The 22,266-nt window shown below is 43.9% G+C and overlaps 1 protein-coding gene across 2 annotated transcripts in view; it reads left to right on the top strand.

Moving 5' to 3' along the window:
- The window catches only part of NID1 (nidogen 1), a 96,448-nt gene that overhangs the window by 24,730 nt on the left and 49,452 nt on the right, over positions 1–22,266 (top strand). For both annotated transcript variants that reach the window (XM_061404906.1, XM_061404907.1), the window contains exons 2-6: positions 5,967–6,266; positions 9,121–9,347; positions 11,895–12,268; positions 16,290–16,439; positions 20,465–20,716. In XM_061404906.1, coding sequence (XP_061260890.1) covers positions 5,967–6,266; positions 9,121–9,347; positions 11,895–12,268; positions 16,290–16,439; positions 20,465–20,716 — 1,303 coding nt within the window. The remainder of the gene's footprint in view (positions 1–5,966; positions 6,267–9,120; positions 9,348–11,894; positions 12,269–16,289; positions 16,440–20,464; positions 20,717–22,266) is intronic.

The following is a 22,266-nucleotide window of genomic DNA, read 5'->3' as shown; positions in this document are numbered from 1 at the left end:
CATTGTATATTCTTTCATCCTTTGTCAAAGATAAGGTACCCATTGGTGCATGGTTTATCTCTAGGCTTTCTATTTTGTTCCGTTGGTCTAGATGTCTGTTTTTTTGTGCCAGTACCATACTCTCCTGATGACTGTGACTTTGTAGTATAGTCTGAAGTCGAGGAGATTGATTCCACCAGTTCCATTTTTCTTTCCCAAGATTGCTTTGGCTACTCAGGGTCTTTTGTGTTTCCATACAAATTGTGAAATTTTTTGGCCTAGTTCTTTTGAAAGATACCTAGGAATAAACCTACCTAAAGGGATTAAAGACCTGTATGCAGAAAATTATGAAGATCATGGCATCTGGTCCCATCACTTCATGGGAAATAGATGGGGAAACAGTGGAAACAGTGTCAGACTTTATTTTGGGGGGCTCCAAAATCACTGCAGATGGTGACTGCAGCCATGAAATTAAAAGACGCTTACTTCTTTGAAGGAGAGTTATGACCAACCTAGACAGCATATTGAAAAGCAGAGACATTACTTTGCCAACAAAGGTCCGTCTAGTCAAGGCTCTGGTTTTTCCAGTGGTCATGTATGGATGTGAGAGTTGGACTGTGAAGAAAGCTGAGCGCCGAAGAATTGATGCTTTTGAACTGTGGTGCTGGAGAAGACTCTTGAGAGTCCCTTGGACTGCAAGGAGATCCAACTAGTCCATTCTGAAGGAGATCAGCCCTGGGATTTCTTTGGAAGGAATGATGCTAAAGCTGAAACTCCAGTACTTTGGCCACCTCATGTGAAGAGTTGACTCACTGGAAAAGACTCTGATGCTGGGAGGGATTGGGAGCAGGAGGAGAAGGGGACGACAGAGGATGAGATGGCTGGATGGCATCACCAACTCGATTGACGTGAGTTTGAGTGAACTCTGGAAGATGGTGATGGACAGGGAGGCCTGGCATGCTGCGATTCATGGGGTCACAAAGAGTTGGACACGACTAAGTGAGTGAACTGAACTGAACTGATGAAAGAAATCAAAGATGACACAAACAGATGGAGAGATATACCATGTTCTTGGAAGAATCAGTATTGTGAAAATGACTATACTACCCAAAGAAATCTCAGAAGGTGTTATTTCAGTGGCGCCCTGGAAGATGTGAGAAATAGCCCATTATGTGGATGCAAGAGGTGGGGAAGAGGGTGCTGGTGGTCTCAGGGATGGAGAAAGTGCTGTATACTTCAGAGATAGGACACACAGAACATGGGATGAGAAAGAGGAAGGAATCAAGGCCGAATGCCAGGTCTCCTGGCTTAAGCAGCTGGGTCAATCAGTGGCTGTTATGGGCACAGCCCTGGGCAGCTGGACAGGGGGACTGCATGACTCTCTGTGGCCTGCAGTCTTGTCCCCTTGGAGAAGCTGTTACGCACCTGATTCTTGGACTCTTTAATCAATAGAAATTGATAAGAAGCCAGACAAGAAACTCAGGCAAGGCTCTATGGGGACTCATGCTGTAGCACGAGGGAGCAAGAACAAGAAACAGGTGCCCTTGCTCGCTCTCCTAGAGAGAAGTGAACTGGTCCCCTAAACAGGGTGAGGATGGGGGCAGATTGGCGAGCTGGGCCGAAGAGGAGGCCTATGTGGTCTGCCTGCCCCCTTGGTGGTGCTGTGTGCAGGGATCATGTGCAGTTACCTGCTTTTGCTCCAGGCTCCTCAGAAGTGGCCCTTGGTTTGTGGCCCTTTTGTATCTTATTGTTCTCAATGTGTCTCAACTGCCCATGCGTGTGGTTATTTTTAGTACTTTATAGTTTCTTTATATTCTGTTGCTGGGGGAGGCATTTGTCCAGGTCCAAGTGCAGGCGCTCGAAGCCTGTCTCAGTTGTACTCAGTCTCTCCTGGTCCACTAGGGGCCTTTTAGGCCCTTCTTTCTGTGCGCCTGCCCTTCTATTGAATTGCTCAACTTGAAAAAGGTTGAGAAAAGGAACCAGTCCAGTAGGAGCATTACAAGCTGGATGGATTTGTGAGATGAGACTGGCACCCAAATGTAAGAGAACGTTGTTCATCAGCTCTGCCATTAACTGTTACATCTGGAGGAAACAAAAACAAAATCAAAAGTGTTTACAGAGACGTTTAAGAATCAAAACTTCGGGATGTTCTGTATATGACATCTTTTTTTCATTATCACAGAGAAGTGAGTTGAATGTGCCATAAAACTGGCTGAAAAGTAATTTTCCTAATAGTGCTAATATTAATGAGGGTTATCTGGTCTTTGTCCAAAGTATTTGCAGGCAGGGATTCATGATACTTGTCTAAAACCTCAATTCCTAAAGCATTTCTTGTGAAAATAGGAACATTCCTGTGCCCAGATTCTCAATAATAAAAGACACCGGGAGCGTTTTCAAAACTGTTGGCCTGATTTAAATTTCACTGGAAAACAGCTTTTTAAAACCAAGTTGTCTGTATGGGGCCTCCGTGTGATCACTTCCCACTGGCAGCTGGTAACTGCCAACTTCTGGTGGCTTGAGAAAGTGAGCTGTTTCCCACGCTCCCACACGGCAACCCAATCAGGATGTTTGTGCTGGGAGATGTTTGGATGGGGTTGGGGCAAAAAGGGCAAGAGACCAGCTGGACAAGCTCCTTCCCCAACTCCCTTCTCTACAGCCTGTCCATGCATTCCAGACAATCATTGCTGGTGCCAGGTGGTGATGGAAATTATGTCACCTGAACACTTAACAGCCCATGAACTTGGTAAAATGGGAGGGTTTTGCTAAGTCTACAGTAACTCCCAAACCTGTTGCTCTTCTCCCTTCCCAGGGCCCAAATTGGCTCCATCAACGCTGAACCTTTTTATCTGGTTCTTGGCATGTTGTAGGGTTTCTTGTCTGCCCCTGCCCCCTCCTCTAGGAATGAGGTCTGAAGTGACTGAATGATGAGGCCATGGGAAGTGGAGGGAGGGAAGGAAGTCACCTGGAAAACTCACAGGACTTCTAATCAACTGAACAGCTGCAACTCCCTTCCATGCATTCCTGTTCTTCCAGTCTGTAGCTTCTTGAAGTGCAAACTAGGCGACCATATGCAAAGTCACTCCCATTGCAGTCAGGATTTTTTTAAAAATTCATGGACTCCAGAAGTAAAAAGACCACTTGTGTGGTGTTCTTTGCCCCCAGCGGACTATGCATTAAGAAGGATGCTGCCAAGTCGCTTCAGTCGTGTCCGACTCTGTGCGACCCCATAGACGGCGGCCCACCAGGTTCCCCCATCCCTGGGATTCTCCAGGCAAGAACACTGGAGTGGGTTGCTATTTCCTTCTCCAATGCATGAAAGGGAAAAGTGAAAGTGAAGTCGCTCAGTCGTGTCCGACTCTTCGAAACCCCATGGACTGCAGCCTACCAGGCTCCTCCGTCCATGGGATTTTCCAGGCAAGAGTACTGGAGTGGGGTGCCATTGCTTTCTCCAATTAAGAAGGATATGTGTGTGTTCATCACTCAGTCGTGTCCGACTCTTTGTGATCCCTTGAACTGTAGCCTACCAGGTTCCTCTGTCCTTGGAATTCTCCAGGCCAGAATACTGGAGTGGGTTGCCATTTTCTTCTCCAGGGGATATTCCTGACCCTGGATCTCCTACATTGCGGGCAGATTCTTTACCACTGAGTCACCAGGGAAGCCCTGGAAGGATATAGGAGAGACTCAAAGCCTCATCCTAAGCCTGGTTTTGCAAGGAGGCCCAAGCATGCCCACCACCAGGGGTCTATGGACACTTCCCCATTTTCCCAGGGAATGTGGATTTTACTTGGGTAAGAACACAGCAATATTTTCATAGGCTTTAGACTGCTTTCAAGAAGTGTTAACTGGACTTCCCTGGTGGTCCAGTGGTTAAGAATCTGCCTGCCAATGCAGGAGACGTGCGTTTGATCCCTGGTCCTGGAGGATCCCACATGCCATGGGGCAACTGATCCCATATGCCACAACTACTGAGCCTGAACTCTAGAGCCCCATGCTCTGCAACAAGAAAAGCCACCACAGTGAGAAACCCAAGCATTGCAACCAGAAAGTAGCCTTGCTTGCCGCAACTAGAGGAAGCCCTTGTACAGCAACAAAGATCCAGTGCAGACAAAAAAGAAAAAACATGATGACTGATTTCAAGAAGTGGTAACTGATAACTGGTTTCAAGAAGGCTGAATTAAGTGATTAAGTGAACACAGTGAACTAAGTGAATTAAGTGAACATAGTGATTAAGAAGGGTCGATGTGGAGTTGGTCTCCCTGGGTTCAAATCCTGGTGCTGCCACTTATTGGTAACTTTGGACAAATTGATTCACTTATTAATACCTTATTTTCCACTTCAGAAAAATGTGGATAATACCAATGGCTTTTCTTGGGTCCTTCCTACATGACAAACAGCAAAAGTTCTATTTGACAACTTCATTGGCAAAAGACAGGTTTAATCTAGGTTTGATTCATTGTCATACTCATTTTTCCTATTTTAGAAGAAATTCAAATGCACACATCTTTGGGATCCCAGATAGCAGGGCTGTTAAAAACACTGTCAGCTGAGAGTAGCACCTGGTTGCTTTTCTTGGCACCTTTTGCTAACTGGTGAGGTTGAAATGGAACATATTCCTCTTATTGGTCTTTCTTCTTGAAAACTGTTTGAAATACCCTTTGGCCTGCTTCCCATTGGAATCTTAATGTTCTTTTATTTACATATGAACTTTGTTTTCTGATCATTCACATAATACATGTATCTTGAAAATTTGGGGGAAAAAGCAAATTTACTGGAATAAAAATGACCCTCAGAATTTTAAAAAATAGTACTAGCTATTCTTATGGGTTCTTCTGAGGATTCGATAGTAATAAGAGGTCTGGAACATGGTAAGCATCCAATACAGTTAGCTATTGATGTAGGTCATTAATCTGTTCACAGTAGTGACAGTCTTGTGGCGCCGTCACATCTGCTTCTTGACTCTCATTTACTTATTGTCCCGTCGTCTTTTGCGTTAGTCCTCCACATCCTCTGGATGGTGGGCGCCTTGAAAGCAGAGTCTGGGTGGTGCCCATTTGTGGACCCACAGCTCTAGCGCAGCCCTGGTTTGTCACGATTAGTTCATCTGTTGAGTAAATTAAGCCAGGCTTTGGTGATGACTTATGTTTGAAGGGTGCTTTTTGTGCCACAAAGCACACACATAGGAAGTCTGAGACTTGAAGTTTAGGACCCTTGCCCAAGTCATATGCCAGAGTCAGGTCTTGTGATTCTTTTATTTATGTATTTATTTAGCTGGGTCAGGTCTTAGTTGCAGCTCCTGGGCTCTCTAGTTGCTGTGTTAGGGCTTGGTTGCTCTAAGGCATGTGGGATCTTAGTTCCCCAACTGAATCAAACCTGTGTCACCTGCATTGCAAGGCAGATTCTTAACCACTGGATTACCAGGGAAGGCCCAAGGTCTATGATTCTTGCCCTTGCTCCTTCCAGTAGGCTGTCCTCTCTAGGAAGAGAATGCTGAGTTTTATAATTCCAGATCATGTCTTTTGCCAATTCTGTTGTATCTGAACCTCATATAAGTGAAATTATGTAGCATATACTATGGTTGTGTCTGGATCCTTTTGCTCGGCTTAATATGTATAAGATTCACTCATGTTGTTTTGTGTATTTTTAAAAATCACTGTATAGTATTCCACTGTATGCTAAGACCAGAATTTATTTACCTGTTCTCTTGTTGATGGGTATCTGGGTGGTTCCCAATATTTGGTTGGGCTTCCCAGGTGGCTCAATGATAAAGAATCCCCCTGCCAGTGCAGGAGATGCAGGAGATGTGGGTTCAATCCCTGGGTCAGGAAATGGCAACCCGCTCCAGTATTCTTGCCTGGAGAATCCCATGGACAGAGGAGCCTGGTGGGCTACAGTCCCATAGGGTCATAAAGAGCTGGACATGACTGAGCATGCACAAAATTTGGTTCTAAGTCTCTGCACTCCTTTTAATGATGCTTGGTTTTTTACAGGTCACCACCAATGGCATCATTGCCATGAGTGAACCCCCAGCCAAAGAAACCCACCCTGGGCCCTTCCCACCAACCTTTGGAGCAGTCGCCCCTTTCCTGGCGGACTTGGACACAACAGATGGCCTGGGGAAGGTCTACTATCGGGAAGACTTGTCTCCCTCTGTCACTCAGCTGGCAGCAGAGTGTGTCCAGAGAGGGTTCCCAGAAGTCTCTTTCAAGCCCAGCAGTGCAGTGGTTGTCACTTGGGAATCCGTGGCTCCCTACCAAGGGCCTAGCAAGGACCCCACCCTGGAAGGCAAGGTAAGCACCCGTCCAGGCACAGGGGCAAAGAGTCTAATACGTTGGCTTTGCGCACTTTGGTCTTCTGGTTTGTGCTACTCTGATGTACACCACGTCCATGCGATTGATAAAGATAGGACATCCAAAGCAAAATCTAATAAGCTATTTATTGCAGATCTGAAATGTCCAAAATCTTATCTGCAGGCTACCTAAATCTGTGTTGTAATGATGATCAGATGTAAAGAAAGCCAAGATCCCTGAGATAACGAGCCACATGGCAAGAACAGAGTTGATAAATTACAGCCCTAGCTGCTCTTACTTTGGGAGGTGGTTTCTAGATAGAGAATTTATTACAAGTTTATGAATATGCAGTGATAAATTAAAATAATAAAGCAGTCCCAAGGGATGTGAAGAACTAAAGATAAGACCCATGTTCTAGTTGGGGGAACAACCCACCCATCATCTATTTGTACCATGTGAATGGTTCAGGACACAGGTTTCTTCATAAGCAGGGCTGCGGTTTTTTTAGATTCAGCGGTTGGGAAAGATGTTAGGGTGTGTAGAGCTTGGACCTGTGCTTAGAAGGGGAATTTTTTTTTTTTCCCGATTCTTTTTTTTTTTTTTTTAAACTTTACAAATTGTATTAGTTTTGCCAAATATCAAAATGAATCTGCCACAGGTATACATGTGTTCCCCATCCTGAACCCTCCTCCCTCCTCCCTCCCCATACCATCCCTCTGGGTTGTCCCAGTGCACTAGCCCCAAGCATCCAGTATCGTGCATCAAACCTGGACTGGCAACTTGTTTCATACATGATATTATACATGTTTCAATGCCATTCTCACAAATCTTCCCACCCTCTCCCTCTGCAACAGAGTCCATAAGACTGTTCTATACATCAGTGTCTCTTTTACTGTCTCGTACACAGGGTTATTGTTAGCATCTTTCTAAATTCCATATATATGCGTTAGTATACTGTATTGGCGTTTTTCTTTCTGGCTTACTTCACTCTGTATAATAGGCTCCAGTTTCATCCACCTCATTAGAACTGTGGCTGAGTAATACTCCATTGTGTATATGTACCACAGCTTTCTTATCCATTCATCTGCTGATGGACATCTAGGTTGCTTCCATGTCCTGGCTATTATAAACAGTGCTGCGATGAACATTGGGGTACACGTGTCTCTTTCCTAAGAAGGGGAATTTTTGAGCAGGTCAAGAAGCCCATCTGTAGATCTGAAGTGAGACTTTAGGACATGCTTCAGTTTCTCCATGGAAAAATAATTTCACTCCACCATTATTTAAGTTTTATAGCATGACAGGGTAGAGTACAACTTGAAAGGTCCAAAAGCATCTTTAAATGGAGGCAATGGTCCAGGCTGCTGGTTCCCAAAGTGTGTACCACAGAATACTGGTCTTACAGAGAGTCCTTGAGGAAAAAGACTCCTTGGGCCAAATGAGTTTGGGAAATGCTAGAACTATAGGTTCCTCTTGGTGTCTCACTCTGGAAAGCCCTACAGTACAGAAACCTGCTTAACTTAGTTTAATTTAGTCATCCCTAAACCTCTTGGCTGTACCGTTTTCCCTCCCAAATAAGACACATTGCATCCCATAGAGCACACTTGGAGAAATCTGACACGTTTTGCTTTGCCACCTGTACCCGCCTGAGTGGCACGCTTGAAAACTGTTTAAAACCTTCAATTTTATGGGACTTCCGTGGTGGTCCAGTGGTTAAGACACCAGATTCCTTCCCTGGTGGGGGAACTAAGATCCCACATGCCAGATGGCATGGCAAAAAAATAAGTCAATAAAATAAAACCTTAAATTTCTCAAGTGTGCATCCTCTTTACTTGAGTAATAACTGCCCGACCCATTGTACAGAGCTCCTGCCTGCCTCGTGGGCCCAGTCTCCTCTCATCCTGACTTCTCCACTCCCCACTGTAGCAGCTGGACCAGATTATTTGCAATTCCCTGATGAGGCTTTGTGCTTGTTTGTTTTAGCCACTATCTCATGCACTAGTTGTGCTCTGCTTGCGATGGCCTCTCCCTGACCCTCACTGCTCGTGTTAAGCGCCTGCTTGTTCACTCAGCCTCCTCTGCCCCCACCCCTTCCAGCCCTGGGCACTTTGCCTGCACGCAGCTTGGTTACAGAATCCATTCTTTAGTTTGGGAATGTTTTGTTCAGATGTCAGTCTTCCCACCTAAACTGAAAATTCTCAAGTGCCAGGATCATGTATTATCCTTCGTCTTCACAGTGTTTGGGGCGATGTCTGGTGCACAGGAAAGGAATACATTCTAACGTGAAGGAATACATTCTCTGCCCGATTCTCATATGCTGGCTCACATAGTCCTCCTAACATTTCTGTGCAGTAGATGATTTTCTTTCCATTTTACAGATTCAAAAATCAAGGTTCAGAGAGGTAACATGCCCAAGGTCACTCAGCCAGTGATGAGGGCAAGGAGTTGGATCCAGATCTGTTTTCTTCCAAAGCTCATGTTCTTTCTTACTGAACAGTGCTAGGGCTTAATAAACTAAATAATAAATGTGGTTGAATATGTTTAATGGCTGTGGAAACAAATTCTAGGGATAAGAATTTGCAAATTTGCTTGAGAGATAGAGGTAACATCTCTATAATTTTTGGTTAACCTTAAGGTCACAGTTACGCAGAAGGTATTCATTGACTAATTACAAAATTTCATGTTGACATAGCCTTAGAGATATTTAAGTGGAATTATCCCGGAATACTGTCCTTGCTACAAAAATATTTCTTTAGAATAAGGTACAAATAGTGCCATCTCTGTATTTTTTATATGTAGTCTGGTGAATAGCACAGTTTAAGATCCCGAGTAACTGAATCTTAACTCATCTTCACAGAGAAACACATTCCAGTCCATTCTGGCCTCCTCTGATTCCAGCACCTACGCCATTTTCCTTTATCCTGAGGATGGTCTGCAGTTCTACACGACGTTCTCAAAGAAGGAGGAGAACCAGGTTCCTGCGGTGGTTGCTTTCAGCCAAGGTTTAGTAGGATTAATATGGAAGAGTGACGGAGCTTATAATATATTTGCTAATGACAAAGAATCAATTGGAAATCTGGCCAAGTATGCTTTTTTATTTTTCAGTAGATTCTCCCTTTAATAAGATTCTCATCTGACTGTTTTATAAGAATAATGTAATGGGCTTTATAGAATATTACCTAAAAATGTGGATTTAAATCCTGTAGGGGACTTTCCTGGCAGTTCAATAGTTAGGACTCTGCACTCCCACTGCCGACAGCCCAGGTTCAATCCCTGGTTGGGGAATTAAAATCCTTTAAGCTATGCAGTGTGACCAAAAACAAATAAAAATTTTTAATTTTGTATATAGTTTTTATATTATATAGTACTTTTTTCCTGATGAACTCAGGGAATATACTCGTAGAATGAAAGGCATCCAAGTTTTTAGATATCATTTTCATTTGAAACAGTTTTATCATCTCTTCTATAAAGTTAGAAATACAAATTATTCAAAACTATCTCTTGCTATGAACCCATGGCTGAGAGGGTTTTTCCCTACACTGACTGGGGGTGGGGAATGTTGTTATAATAGAAACAGTGCTTTCTTGGTCTATTTTGTAGAATTTGGCAAAAGGGGGAAAAGCTCAGACTTTTTTTTCTAATAATTAAACTTAATTATCCTTTAAAAAATGAAGCACCTCCTCCTCCCAATTTCACTTTGTCAATGGAGTCTAAAACTCCTCGACAGTATACTGGTAAATATTTAACAACTGACTTTGTGCAGGTTGGGGAAGCCCTCACTCATTTATAGGATTTGCCTATTTCCATGGTATAAACACTTCTACCATGTCCAGTTTTCAGCTGTTACATCATGTCACTCACCTGGAGGTTGAGAAAAGGTGAACCATTATATAGTATTCTCACCCTAGAGGTGCAGTAGATTCAGATAACTTCAAGAACATAGCCAATAGGAACATAATTCATATGGGATGAGTTTGGAGCATTTATTGACTCTGCTTTTAATATAGTTAAATTGTAAGTTTATATAATTTGATTTTTTATAAGCTGGTTCAAGCAAGCTCCTGTACATCACTGCCTTTACTCAAGTCCCAGGTAGACAGACCAATTAGACGTCCGATTTCTGCAGGACTTTTCTTGATTTCTCATTCCCTGTCCCAGCCCAGTCTTTTGCTCAGTGTTCTCCACTGAATAGTGTATGTCCCTTCTTTCTATCGTATAATCTGGTCAATTTAGACAATTTCTGATAGTAAAACAGTATCAGAACAGTAAAAATGGTAGGGCAAGAAGTAGAGATTAGGGTTATCCTGTTGTGTTTTATAACTATAAGATGCCTTTAGATTCTGAATATCCTTTGCATTTTACTATACCCTCTGAGCATAAAAAGGTAAACTGAGACCTATCCACGGTTCCACAGCTAACAGTGTTAGGATTTCTAGGAAACCAAGTCTGTCCTGTTTTCACTGATAACGTTTGACACTAAATACATGGGGTTTTTTTCCCTCTTACCAACTAATTCTTCAACTCTCCAGATACCAACTGGGTATCCTATAATTCAATTCTGACACTAACTGCTTGGAATCAGCACAGACCTCATAGCGTAAGGGCTCAGTCCTCCAAGGCTGCCCGCCTTCAGACATCCCTCCACAGTCCCAGGCTGCTGCCTACACTTCCTATCAACCAGCTATAAATTGGGGCTCCATGACTCCCTGCTCAGGTTTGATAATTTGCTAGAATGGCTCACAGAATCCAGGAAAGTACTTTACTGACTATTACTAGTTTATTATAAAGGATGCAACTCAGGAATAGCCAAATAGAAGAGATACATAGGGCAGGGGGCCCTGTTTGAGGGGAGGAGGAGGTGAGGGGCTTCCATGCCCTCTCTGGGCACACCACCCTCCTAGCACACCTCAACTGTGTCCACCAGTCCAAAAGCTCTGTCAGCCGGATAACTTAGGAATTTTTATTACATAGCCATGATTGATTAAATCATTGGCCATTGGTGATTAACTAATCTCCAACCCCACTTCCCCACCCCCTTCCTGGAAGTCAGGGTGTGGGGCTGAAAATTCCAACCCTATAATCATGCCTTGGTCTTCCTAGTTACCAACCGCCTTTCTGAAGCTACCCAGGGTCCCCAGCCACTAGCCATCTCATTAGCATACAAAAAGGCATTCTTATCACTGCAGAGATTACAAGGATTTGGGGGTTATATGCCAGAACCAGAGACAAAGACCAAATACTATCATATCACAGCATGTCTCCAGAAAGAGCATAACGGAAAAAAATGCACACAAATCCAGTCAACATGTTGCTCATACTGACCAGTGATTCGTATAAACACATTTTAAGGTCTGAAAATATCCCTGAGCATGCCTCTGGAATGGCTGAGAAGAAGCCTTTGCTAGGGTTGTGCCCACTGGATGCAGCTCCACCATATCCTGCTGGATGGTCTCAGCTCTGTGAGGACCAGACAGGACCACATCTGCTCTCCTATCCTGCACCGAGGCTGTGGGTAGTAGCAGGCCATGGGGTTTTTAAGTGACATGGATCTCCAGGGCTCCTTCTGCTTGGTTGGTAGGGGCTGTTTGTAAGTTGCTGGCCTGTTTCCAAGAAGCCTGTCTTTCCCTGTAGGAGCAGCAACTCTGGGCTACAGGGCATCTGGGTGTTTGAGATCGGGAGTCCGGCCACGGCCAGCGGCGTGGTCCCCGCAGACGTGAACCTGGGACTGGACGACGGAACAGAGTATGACGACGAGGATTATGACTCAGTGACGCGTGTGGGCCTGGAAGACGCGGTTACTACATCCTTCCCCTATGAGGCCCCAGGAAGGGGAGACAGTGGCACATACAACACGCCCAGTGACCTCTCCCCCCGCCGCATGGCTACTGAGAGACCCCTCACACCTCCCACGGAGAAGACCAGATCTTTCCAGCTGCCCGGGGAGAGGTTTCCCCAGCAGCAGCCCCAAGTCATAGATGTGGATGAAGTTGAGGAAACAGAAATTGGTAAGGCCATTTGTGTGGCATGTGGTATGTTGTTGGATACTTGGATTTCCACACAGGGGAGCATTACTGGGGGGTGTCAGCTGTGTGCATTATTTGGAGGTTTGTAAGGATGAGAGTGGAGAAGGAGGGGTGGAACTTACAGCGACAGAGCATAGGTGAAGTGAAAAGTGAAAGTGTTAGCTGCTCAGTCGTGCCCGACTCTTTGCGGCCCCATGGACTGTAGCCTGCCAGGTTCCTCTGTCCATGGAATTCTCCAGGCAAGAATGCTGAAGTGGGTAGCCATATCCTTCTCTAGGGGATCCTCCTGACCCAGGGACTGAACCCAGGTCTCACACGTTGAAGGCATATTCTTTACCATCGGAGCCACCAGAGCATGGGGTGGAGGGACCTAAAGGCTGCAAAGACACCAAGGGGTCCAAGATTAGGGCTGGGGTTAGGGAGACTGTAGAATGTGTCCTCTTTCAAGTTTCCTGTTCTTCTTTTTGTGTGTGTTTTAAAGAGAAAAGTGCTTTAGAATTATTTTGAAAGTCAGATTTCCTTATTTGTGATTTCTGAGATCAGCAATATATTCACCCACCTGAAAAAACATTTTAGAAGTTCCTCTGTTGACACGGTTTATCTTTGACATTTATTTCCTCTTGGTTTATGGAAGGAGGATGGTTGATTATTTTTCCTCCAGGCTCCAGTCAGTTTCAGAGTTAGTTTGTGAACATTAAAAATACAAAATAACCAGATCCACTTTTCAAGGATGGTTTTAAAGTATAACATCTGTTTTTTCCATAATATGTTATGGAAAAACCCAAATGAACTTAACTTTTTGGCCAAATCAATATATCAGACCATTACTTCATGGCAAATAGATGGGAAAACAATGGAAACAGTGACACACTTTATTTTCTTTGGCTCCAAAATCACTTCAGATGGTGACTGCAGCCATGAAATTAAAAGAAGCTTGCTCCTTGGAAGAAAAGCTATGACCAACCTAGACAGCATACTAAAAAGCAGAGACATTACTTTACCAACAAAGGTCCGTCTAGTCAAAGCTATGGTTTTTCCAGTAGTCATGTGTGGATGTGAGAGTTGGAATATAAAGAAAGCTGAGCGCTAAAGAATTGATGCTTTTGAACTGTGGTGTTGGAGAAGACTCTTGAGAGTCCTTTGGACAACAAGCAGATCCAACCGGTCCATCCTAAAGGAAATCAGTCCTGAATATTCACTGGAAGGACTGATGCTAAAGCTGAAGCTCCAATACTTTGGCCACCTGATGCAAAGAACTGACTCATTTGAAAAGACCCTGATGCTGGGAAAGATTGAAGGCAGGAGGAGAAGGGGACGACAGAGGATGAGATGGTTGGATGGCATCAGTGACTCAATGGACATGAGTTTGAGCAAGCTCCGGGAGTTGGTGATAGACAGGGAAGCCTGGCATGTTGCAGTCCACGGGGTTGCAAAGAGTGGGACAGGACTGAGATACTGAACTGAACTGAACGGAATGTATCAGATTTTTGCTAGTTTCAGAGGAAAATGTAGCATTTTCAAGTATACCATTTGAATCCCAGCATGCTTTGATGTCTTATAAAAGACATTGGAACTAGACTGTGTTCTTTTTTTTTTTTTTTTTGCCCTTCAGGTTGACCAGTAATATTCCTGTCAAGGGGATGGCCCAAGCCTTTAAATGATAATTACTATGATTGTTTCTACTATGAAGTTATCATAAGGCCCTCAAAAAATCTCCCCCCCCCAAAAAAAGAGTTTAAGATAAACAAAGTCACATTTCCCACACTTGAAAACCTTGAAGAAATATAGTAGAAGCTAATAATAAACAAATAATCACACTCAAAAAAAGAAAAATCTATCCCATTCCACGTTATTTACCCATTTTTATTTCTCCTTACTTGCTGTGGTTTGTCTCATAGCAATAATCATAAATGTTTGTTCTTATCGAGTATCCCAAAGCATGGACAGGATCTGGTGGCCAGGGAAGTGTTCTTACTTACTTCTGAGGCACAGAGATGGAGAAGTGACATTTAGTGACATCATGCAGACATGGGTTCATGTCTCAGGGCTCCCCTTACACACATGGCACCCTGGATTTCCTGGGGTGATGCTGACATCTAGCATGTGGCACTCTGCTCTTACAGCTGGGTCTCAGAGTGATCTCCCCAAGGTAGGTCATGGGCATGTTTGTTTGCATATGTTGAGTTCTGAGGGCTTCCCACGTGGTGCTAGTGGTAAAGAAAGTGTTAGTCGCTCAGTCGTGTCCTACTCTTTGTGACCCCATGGGCTACAGGCCACCAGGCTCCTCTGTCCATGAAGTTCTCCAGGCAAGAAGACTGGAGTCGGTTGCCATGCCCTCCTCCAGGATATCTTCCCAACCCAGGTTGAACCCAGGTTTCCTGCATTGCAGACAGACTCTTTACTGTCAGATCCACCAGGGAAACCTCTTAGTGGTAAAGAACTCACCTGCCATTGCAGAAGATGTAAAAGAGACGGGCTTGATCCCTGGGTTGAGAAGATCCCCTGGAAGAGGGCATGGCAACCCACTCCAGTATTCTTGTCTAGAGAATTCCATGGACAGAGCCTGGCGAGCTATGGTCAAAGTCAGCAAAAAATAAGACACAACTGAAGTGACTTAGCATGCCTCCATGCATGTTGAGTTTTGAGTCTCATCCTGTTTTCACCTCACATAGGTGTCTCTGAAATTCTCATTTGTGAAGCCATCACTTTGAAATGAGAGCATAGCTAGTCCCAACAACTCATGGTAATATATTACTTGGTACTGATAACAACAACAACAAAAAGCCTAGATCTGAACCCCAACTGTGTTTAAAAGAGATCTTTCTCTGCCCTTGATCCGAGTTATTTCACTGTTTTTATTAGAAAGGTCAGTCTTCTGTAGCCAGCAGTGCATTCCTGGTGTTATTTGAATAGTCATCCACAGATACATCAGCTATAACAGACCCACTGGGAGCTGAGCTTAAGCAATCAGTAGCATCACATGCGTTCAGCTCAGGGCCCAAGGGTTCTTGGCTTCAAATGCCATTTATACATCCCGGAAATTCCCTTCTGGGTGTGTAGAACTCCTGGAATCTACCTGGGGTCAAACTTTACTTTTATTTTCACTCATACCAATTATAAACTGGGTCATTATCCCCTCCAAAAGTTCATCCCTCCTTGTGCTTTTGAATTCATTCCAAATTAGTGTGCTCTGCATTTTTAAGTTTAATGAGCTGGCTCATCATTCTAATAAAATCAACCTGGGAGGGAGAACCATTTGCACTAGGGAGAAATTCATGTTTCTTGGGCCAAAGGCTGTTAGAGCAGGTATGACTGAGGAATTATTTCTAACCAGCTTTTAACTCTAAGAGCTTCTGATTTATCCCCTGGTGAGAAGAATGGGGCCAAAAAGTTTAAAATACTTTAAGCTCATTAAAATGGCACATTTTATGTTGTATGTATTTTTACCACGATAAAATATAATTTTAAAATATTTTAACGTCTGCACCCAAATTTGATGCTGTTTTTATTAGAAAGGTTGGTCTGATGCATATCTGATGATGTTTGATGGATGCCATATTAAGACTGACATTGGACAGCTATCACCCAATGTTGATTCATTGATACTAAGGACATTGGATTATAGCATTTTTAAAAAATTCACCCTTGCGACTTCCCCGGCAGTCCAGTGGTTAAGACCCCATATTTCCATCGCAAGGGGAGCAGGTTCAATCCCTGGTCAGGGAACTAAGATCCCACATCCCTCATGGCACAGCCCAAAAGTAAAAATTAAAATAGTAATAATTCACCCATGTGATTTCTCAAACTCCTTTTAGACCTACATGCCTCAGTGATTTGAGTGATGGAACCACTGTACTAGTTAAGTGGCCACAGATAGAGAGGCCTGTGTCTGAACGGCCTGAGCAGACGTCCAGTCTTGCACAGCTGAGGGTGCAGTGTTCTAAAGGCTCCTCGTCCGGAGCCGGTGAAGTGCTTACTGGTGTGCTGTGTTCTCTCCGAGCAGTTTTCAGATACAACACAGATTCCCGGCAGACATGCGCAAACAACAGGCACCAGTGCTCTGTGCACGCAGAGTGCAGGGACTTTGCCACCGGCTTCTGTTGCCGCTGTGTTGCTGGCTACACGGGAAACGGCCGGCAGTGTGTTGCAGAAGGTACTGTGTCTTTGTCTGATCCTTTTTAAGGGGGAGAAAAGGGAGGAGTGGTTTTGTTTTGGTGCTTGTTTTGAAATCTTGCCTTTACCCAGATCTCTAAAGGTAGGTGGTGTTTTCAGCTGGGCAGTGAAAACATCTCTCATTCCTCGTTCTTGCCTGTATTTCTCTATGGGGGTGAGGGGGAAGAGGTCCTAGGGAATGCCCTTTTTACTAATAAGGGGAGGCCTCTTTCTTTCCTGTGGTGTTTCTCCATCTCTGAAATGATGGCCATTGTGAACCCATCTTCAGGCTGAAATGTTGAAATTATGCAACCTGGACCATGAATTGTCAGGCCCCCTCGTTCCTGTTTCTTTCAAACCTCTTCTTTTGGCATCGCTCAGACTATGCTGATGGTGGTTCAACTCCAGCAGGGCCATGGTGGGCTGGTGAAGACCAAAATGTTGGGTTGGCCCAAAAGTTTGTTCAATAAGTACTTTGTTCAGTAAAGGTCTTGGTGAAAATGAAAAATGTGTCTTTTATTTGTACTTAAAACCAAACCAACTTTCTGGCCAAAGCAATATGTAGGGGGTAAGGACTATTCCAGTCCCCCTACTCTCTGGTATTCCTGTCCTTGTGTTCCCGGAACCCCAGCATGGTGATGGAGGAGCAGAAGGGGCGCATCACAGCTAACTTTGGAGACCAGACCCATTGTGCTGTCAACTCCAAAACATATTTGGCTGTGGGCTGGCATCAGTCCTGAGCTCTGCACCCCCAAAAAAGGATCAACCAGTCTTGATGTTCTCAGATGTTCTGAAAAATCTTTGCAAAAGTCTAGAGGGTCCGGATAACAGTTTACTTAGAGAGGGAGACTTATGGGAACCCAAGACCATAAATTAGAATGAAAGCAAAAATAAAGCAAACCATACTGAACACGTCTCTGCAGATGCCAGATCACTTCACTTATCACCCGTCATTTTCCTCATATGTTTACGGAGGAACCTCAGTTGCTTGGCAAAATATGACTAAATAAAACTCAGTTGGAGGAATGCTTTTCTGTTTTTCAGATTTCCTGCCATAGCTAAAGTTAAATCAGTTATTTTAATTTGCTTAAAAAAAAGAAAGGTTCAAAAAAAAAAGTTCCTTCTAGGTTTTGTTAAATATTGTCTTTAGCAAGGTCAGAAAATTCTGTATGCTTTGCATATTGATTTGGGGGGATGTTTTTAACATCTATAAATGTGTTATCTCTTTTCTTGCCCGTTGCCCCAGGAATGACATGCTTTTGCTGCTTTGTTTTAGGCTTGGCTTTTATATTTTGCTTGCCCTGGGAAGAACTTCCACAATTTACAATGAACCCTTCTTCTCAAAGATCGATCTCATGAGCTCTTTCCATGCCAAATGTCAGAGCTGGAAATGCTGACAGGTTGCATTTGGCAGCAAGCTTGGATATGAAAGATTGCTCAGCTACGTTTTTTGACGTTCTAAACACGCCCTGTCATAGTTTTGTGGTTTAAATATTTGTTGGAATCTTACTACTTTTGAAATGTTTTTCTAGCTCCAAGTTTGACGGAAAAAATGTGGTTTTCTTCCCTTGGCTTTCCTGCTTGTTTCTGTAATTGTTTGGGGGAGGCATTTTTTCGATATTAGTCTTCTAACTCCATAGCATTCCCCCAGTGTAATGACACCGTTTATGTGCAGAAATACTCTGTGTGTCGAATCTGCCTTGGCTTGTCAGTGACCTTGTTTTGGGGGGTTTTGTTGCTTTGGGGGCCATACTGTGTGGCATGAGGGCCCAACCAGGGATTGAACCCGTGCCCCCTCCAGTGCAAGTGTGGAATCTTAACTGCTGGACTGCCAGGGAAGGCCCTCAGTGACCCTGTTTAGCAGCTGTGCTGTGCTTAGTTGCTCAATCGTGTCTGACTCTTTGTGACCCCATGGACTGTAACTCACCAGGCTCCTCTGTCCTGGGGGTTCAGCAGGCAAGAATACTGGAGTGGGTTGCCATGTCCTCCTCCAGGGGATCTCCCCAATGCAGGGATCGAACTCAGGTCTCCCACATTGCAGGCGGATTCTTTACTGTCTGAGCCACCAGGGAAGCCCTAGGATATATTAAACACAGCAGAAAGTCGTTAGAACACAGACGACAGTGCTCAGGTGAGAGCTCATTTGTCTGAGGTTAGTCTACAGGCTTTACTGTAGAACTTACCATGTACAGAAAACTGCTACGACGGAACCAGGGAGTTGGGTGTGAAGGTCCTGTCTCTAGTCATTTACAGTCTAGGAAGAGAAACATGATATGTACAATCAATAAGTGGTGGAATTTAATTCTACATCAAACCTGATGTACTTACCTCTTCCTTCAGCTTTTGTTTTTTAAGATGTCAGTAACACAATCAAAGTATACCATTTGGTGGTTTTTAGTATATTCACTAAGTTATTCAACTGTTACCTCTAATTTTAGAGCATTTTCATCATGCCAGAAGCAAACCTGGATCTTTTAGCTGCCACCCTCAATTCATCCTCATTCCCAGGCTCTGTCAACACCTAATCTGCTGTCTGTCCATGTGGGTTTTCCTGTTCTGGACATTCCATATAAATGGAATCATATATCATGGGACCTTCGTGTTTGGCTTCTTTTACTTAGCATAATGTTTTCAGGGTGTATCCATGTTTAAGATGTACCAGTAGCTTATTCTTTTTTCCTAGCTAAATAATATTCTATTGTATGGATTTTCCACATTTTATTTATCTGTGCGTCAGTTGATGGACATTTGAGTGCTTTCCCATTTTGGCTGTTAATGAATAATGCTGCTAAGAACATTCATGTACAAGTTTTCAAGTGAACATATGTTTTCTGTTTTCTTGGGTATATACTCAGGAGTTGGAATTGCTGGGTCATATGGGAACCTTCCATTTTCTTATTCAAATACAAGAACAACTTGATTTCTTGAGATTTTTTCTTTTCCTGATTAAGCAATAATAAATACACGTAAGTTATTAATATCCCAACATTATAGAGATATATAGTGTAGAAAATGAAAGTTCACCACATCACCCTGAATTAACCTCTATTAGCAATTTTGTGTAGCTCTCTTCAGACATTTTTCCTCTATGAGTATGCTAGCATCTATCATTAATGCAATTTTTTAAAATGGGGTCCTACATATACTATTTGGTAATATGTGAAAAAAGCTTGTAAATATGCCATAGTAAGTTTCACATCTTTCCCAGTTATCTAAAGGAAATGACCAGACTGGCCAACTTATATTTGAGCCAGAGATGCTCTTTAAGGGAAGTTCCTAAGAGTCTTAGGGACTTCCCTGGTGGCCCAGTAGGTGAGAATCCACCTGCCAGTGCGGGGGACATGGATTTGATCCCTGATCCAAGAAGGTTCCACATGCTGTGGAGCAACTAAACCCATGCACCACAACCACTGAAGCCTGGGCACCTAGAGCCTGTGCCCGGGCACCTAGAGGCCGTGCTCTGAAACAAGAGAAGCCACTGCAATGAGAATCCCGCACATCGCAGTGAAGAGTAGCTCCCCCGGCCCCTGCATACTGCATCTAAACCAAGCCCATGCAGAGCAACAAAGACCTAGCTCAGCCAAAAATATTTTTTTTTAAAGATAAGTTATAAATCAGACAACCTAATGTCCCATCCAGTTTAGCCCCATTGTCCCAGTGAAATGACTAATTCTGTCCCTGATATTCTCAAAAGTAATCAGTTATATATCACCTAGTTCTGGATCACCCATGATGCTATTCTCCTGAAATTGTGTTATTTGCCTCTGATGTTCCTTCATCATACAGTGGGTCCCACTTTTCTGCTATCCATTATCCATCAATATGGAAGAGAGGAAGAAAGTTGGAATTTCTGCAGCTCATAGCCACAGCTGCAGGGACTGCCTTCGTCTTGGGAAGGACTTCCTTCACTTACCCGAAAACCCCTTTACCCCAGCACTGCTGGGCTCTTTGCTTTATGGGTACAGAGCCCACCAGACACACTATTCTATTCTGAAGGGCTGGCTTCTTTCTTCATTTCTCGTTCAGGTTCCCCGCAGCGAGTTAACGGCAAGGTGAAAGGGAGGATCTTTGTGGGGGACAGCCAGGTCCCCATTGTCTTTGAGAACACCGACCTCCATTCGTACGTGGTAATGAACCATGGGCGGTCCTACACAGCCATCAGCACCATTCCTGAGACTGTCGGGTACTCTCTGCTTCCTCTGGCCCCTATTGGAGGCATCATTGGATGGATGTTTGCAGTGGAGCAAGACGGATTCAAGAATGGCTTCAGCATCACAGGTAATTGACCTTAAAATTAATGGGCTGGGTTGAATGGAAAGGGAACTCTGTGTCTGCAGATAAGTTACAAATAAGTATTTTGTGGCTCTGGAAGTAAGGTGTTAGGGTAAAATCATCAAGTTTTTCATTAGTATACAAGGAGATGAGACCAGTCAATCCTAAAGGAAATCAACCCTGAATTCATTGGGAGGACTGATGCTGAAGCTCCATTACTTTGGCCACTTAAAGCGAAGAACCGACTCATTGGAAAAGAATGTGATGCTGGAAAAGATTGAGGGCAGGAGGAGAAGGGGCGAGAGATGATGAGATGCTAGATGGCATCAGCAGACATAAGTTTGAGCAAACTCTGGGAGACTGTGAAGGACAGAGAAGCCAGGCGTGCTGCAGTTCATGGGGTCACAAAGAGTTGCACACGACTGAGCGACTGAACAGCAACAACACATTAACTAAGACTGTCTAGAATTACATTTTGATCAGGGAGCGGTTTCATATTGGTGATGCTTTGTATATGGGTCGATTTAAATTGAAGTTACATTGTGACTTACACCAACTTCAGGGAGGCAGAGGTAATCTTTACAAATTCCCTACAACAGCAAATATTTGTTTCTACAGTGGTCCTTCTTAACTGCCCCAGAATATGTGTTATCAGCGGGATATCTGCCTGGACCTGGGGACTGTAAAGCAGGAGTTGTCAGACTTTTTCTGCAAAGAGCCAGAGAATAAATAGTTTAAGCTTTGCCTAAATATTTTGGGCTATTCGTTCTCTGTTGCAGCTATTCAGCTCTGTTTTTATCAGTTGAAACCAGGCATAGATAATACACAAATCAATGAGCATGACTGTGTTCCAATGAAATTATTCATGGGCACTGAAATGTAAATTTCATATAATTTTCACATATCATGAAATAGCTGCCAGCCATGCTATCAGGGGAGACTGCATACGTGGAAAAGGGAGGAAGCTGGAAGAAGGTGGAATGTGTTTTTCCTGCTTGTTTGGGGCTGCTGCCCTGCATAGACCAAGGGGAGTTCCTGAGCCAGCACCCATGGTATGTGCTTCTAGGATGGTATCTGGACTTGGTGATGGTTTGCCCTGAACAACTCACCCATCCTGGCTGGGGCGTAGCTGTGAACAATAGTCATCCCCTTAACTGATGTCTTAGAGCACTTGACATTTGGCAGAGCACTTTTTAACATACTTATCTAATTTCCGCAAGATAGATATTGTACACCAGTTTCATCATCAGGAAATGGAGGCTCAGTGGGTGTAAGTAACTCATTCAAGTTTACCCGACCAGTACTGAGCACAAACCCCAATACCCTGCTTTTTCCAGCACAAATCCTGAGCCCGCCTGTCTCAGATGCTAGTTTTCAGATGGGAAATGGCTTTGTTCCTTGTGCGTGACTGAGTTGGGCTGAGAGGATGGCCCTTTCCTCGACATCACCGGCCCTATTTCTACTCACCAGACTAAAGCGTCTGTAGAGGAGGTGTGAACCTGTCCCCACCATGAGTCCGGGCAGGCATGAATGTGACTTCTTTGACAGCAAAGTGA

Source organism: Bos javanicus, chromosome 28, assembly GCF_032452875.1.
Source record: "Bos javanicus breed banteng chromosome 28, ARS-OSU_banteng_1.0, whole genome shotgun sequence".
In the NCBI taxonomy this organism is placed as follows: domain Eukaryota; kingdom Metazoa; phylum Chordata; class Mammalia; order Artiodactyla; family Bovidae; genus Bos; species Bos javanicus.
Note: the sequence above shows the minus strand (reverse complement) of the source record. Positions and strands in the feature narration are given on the sequence as shown.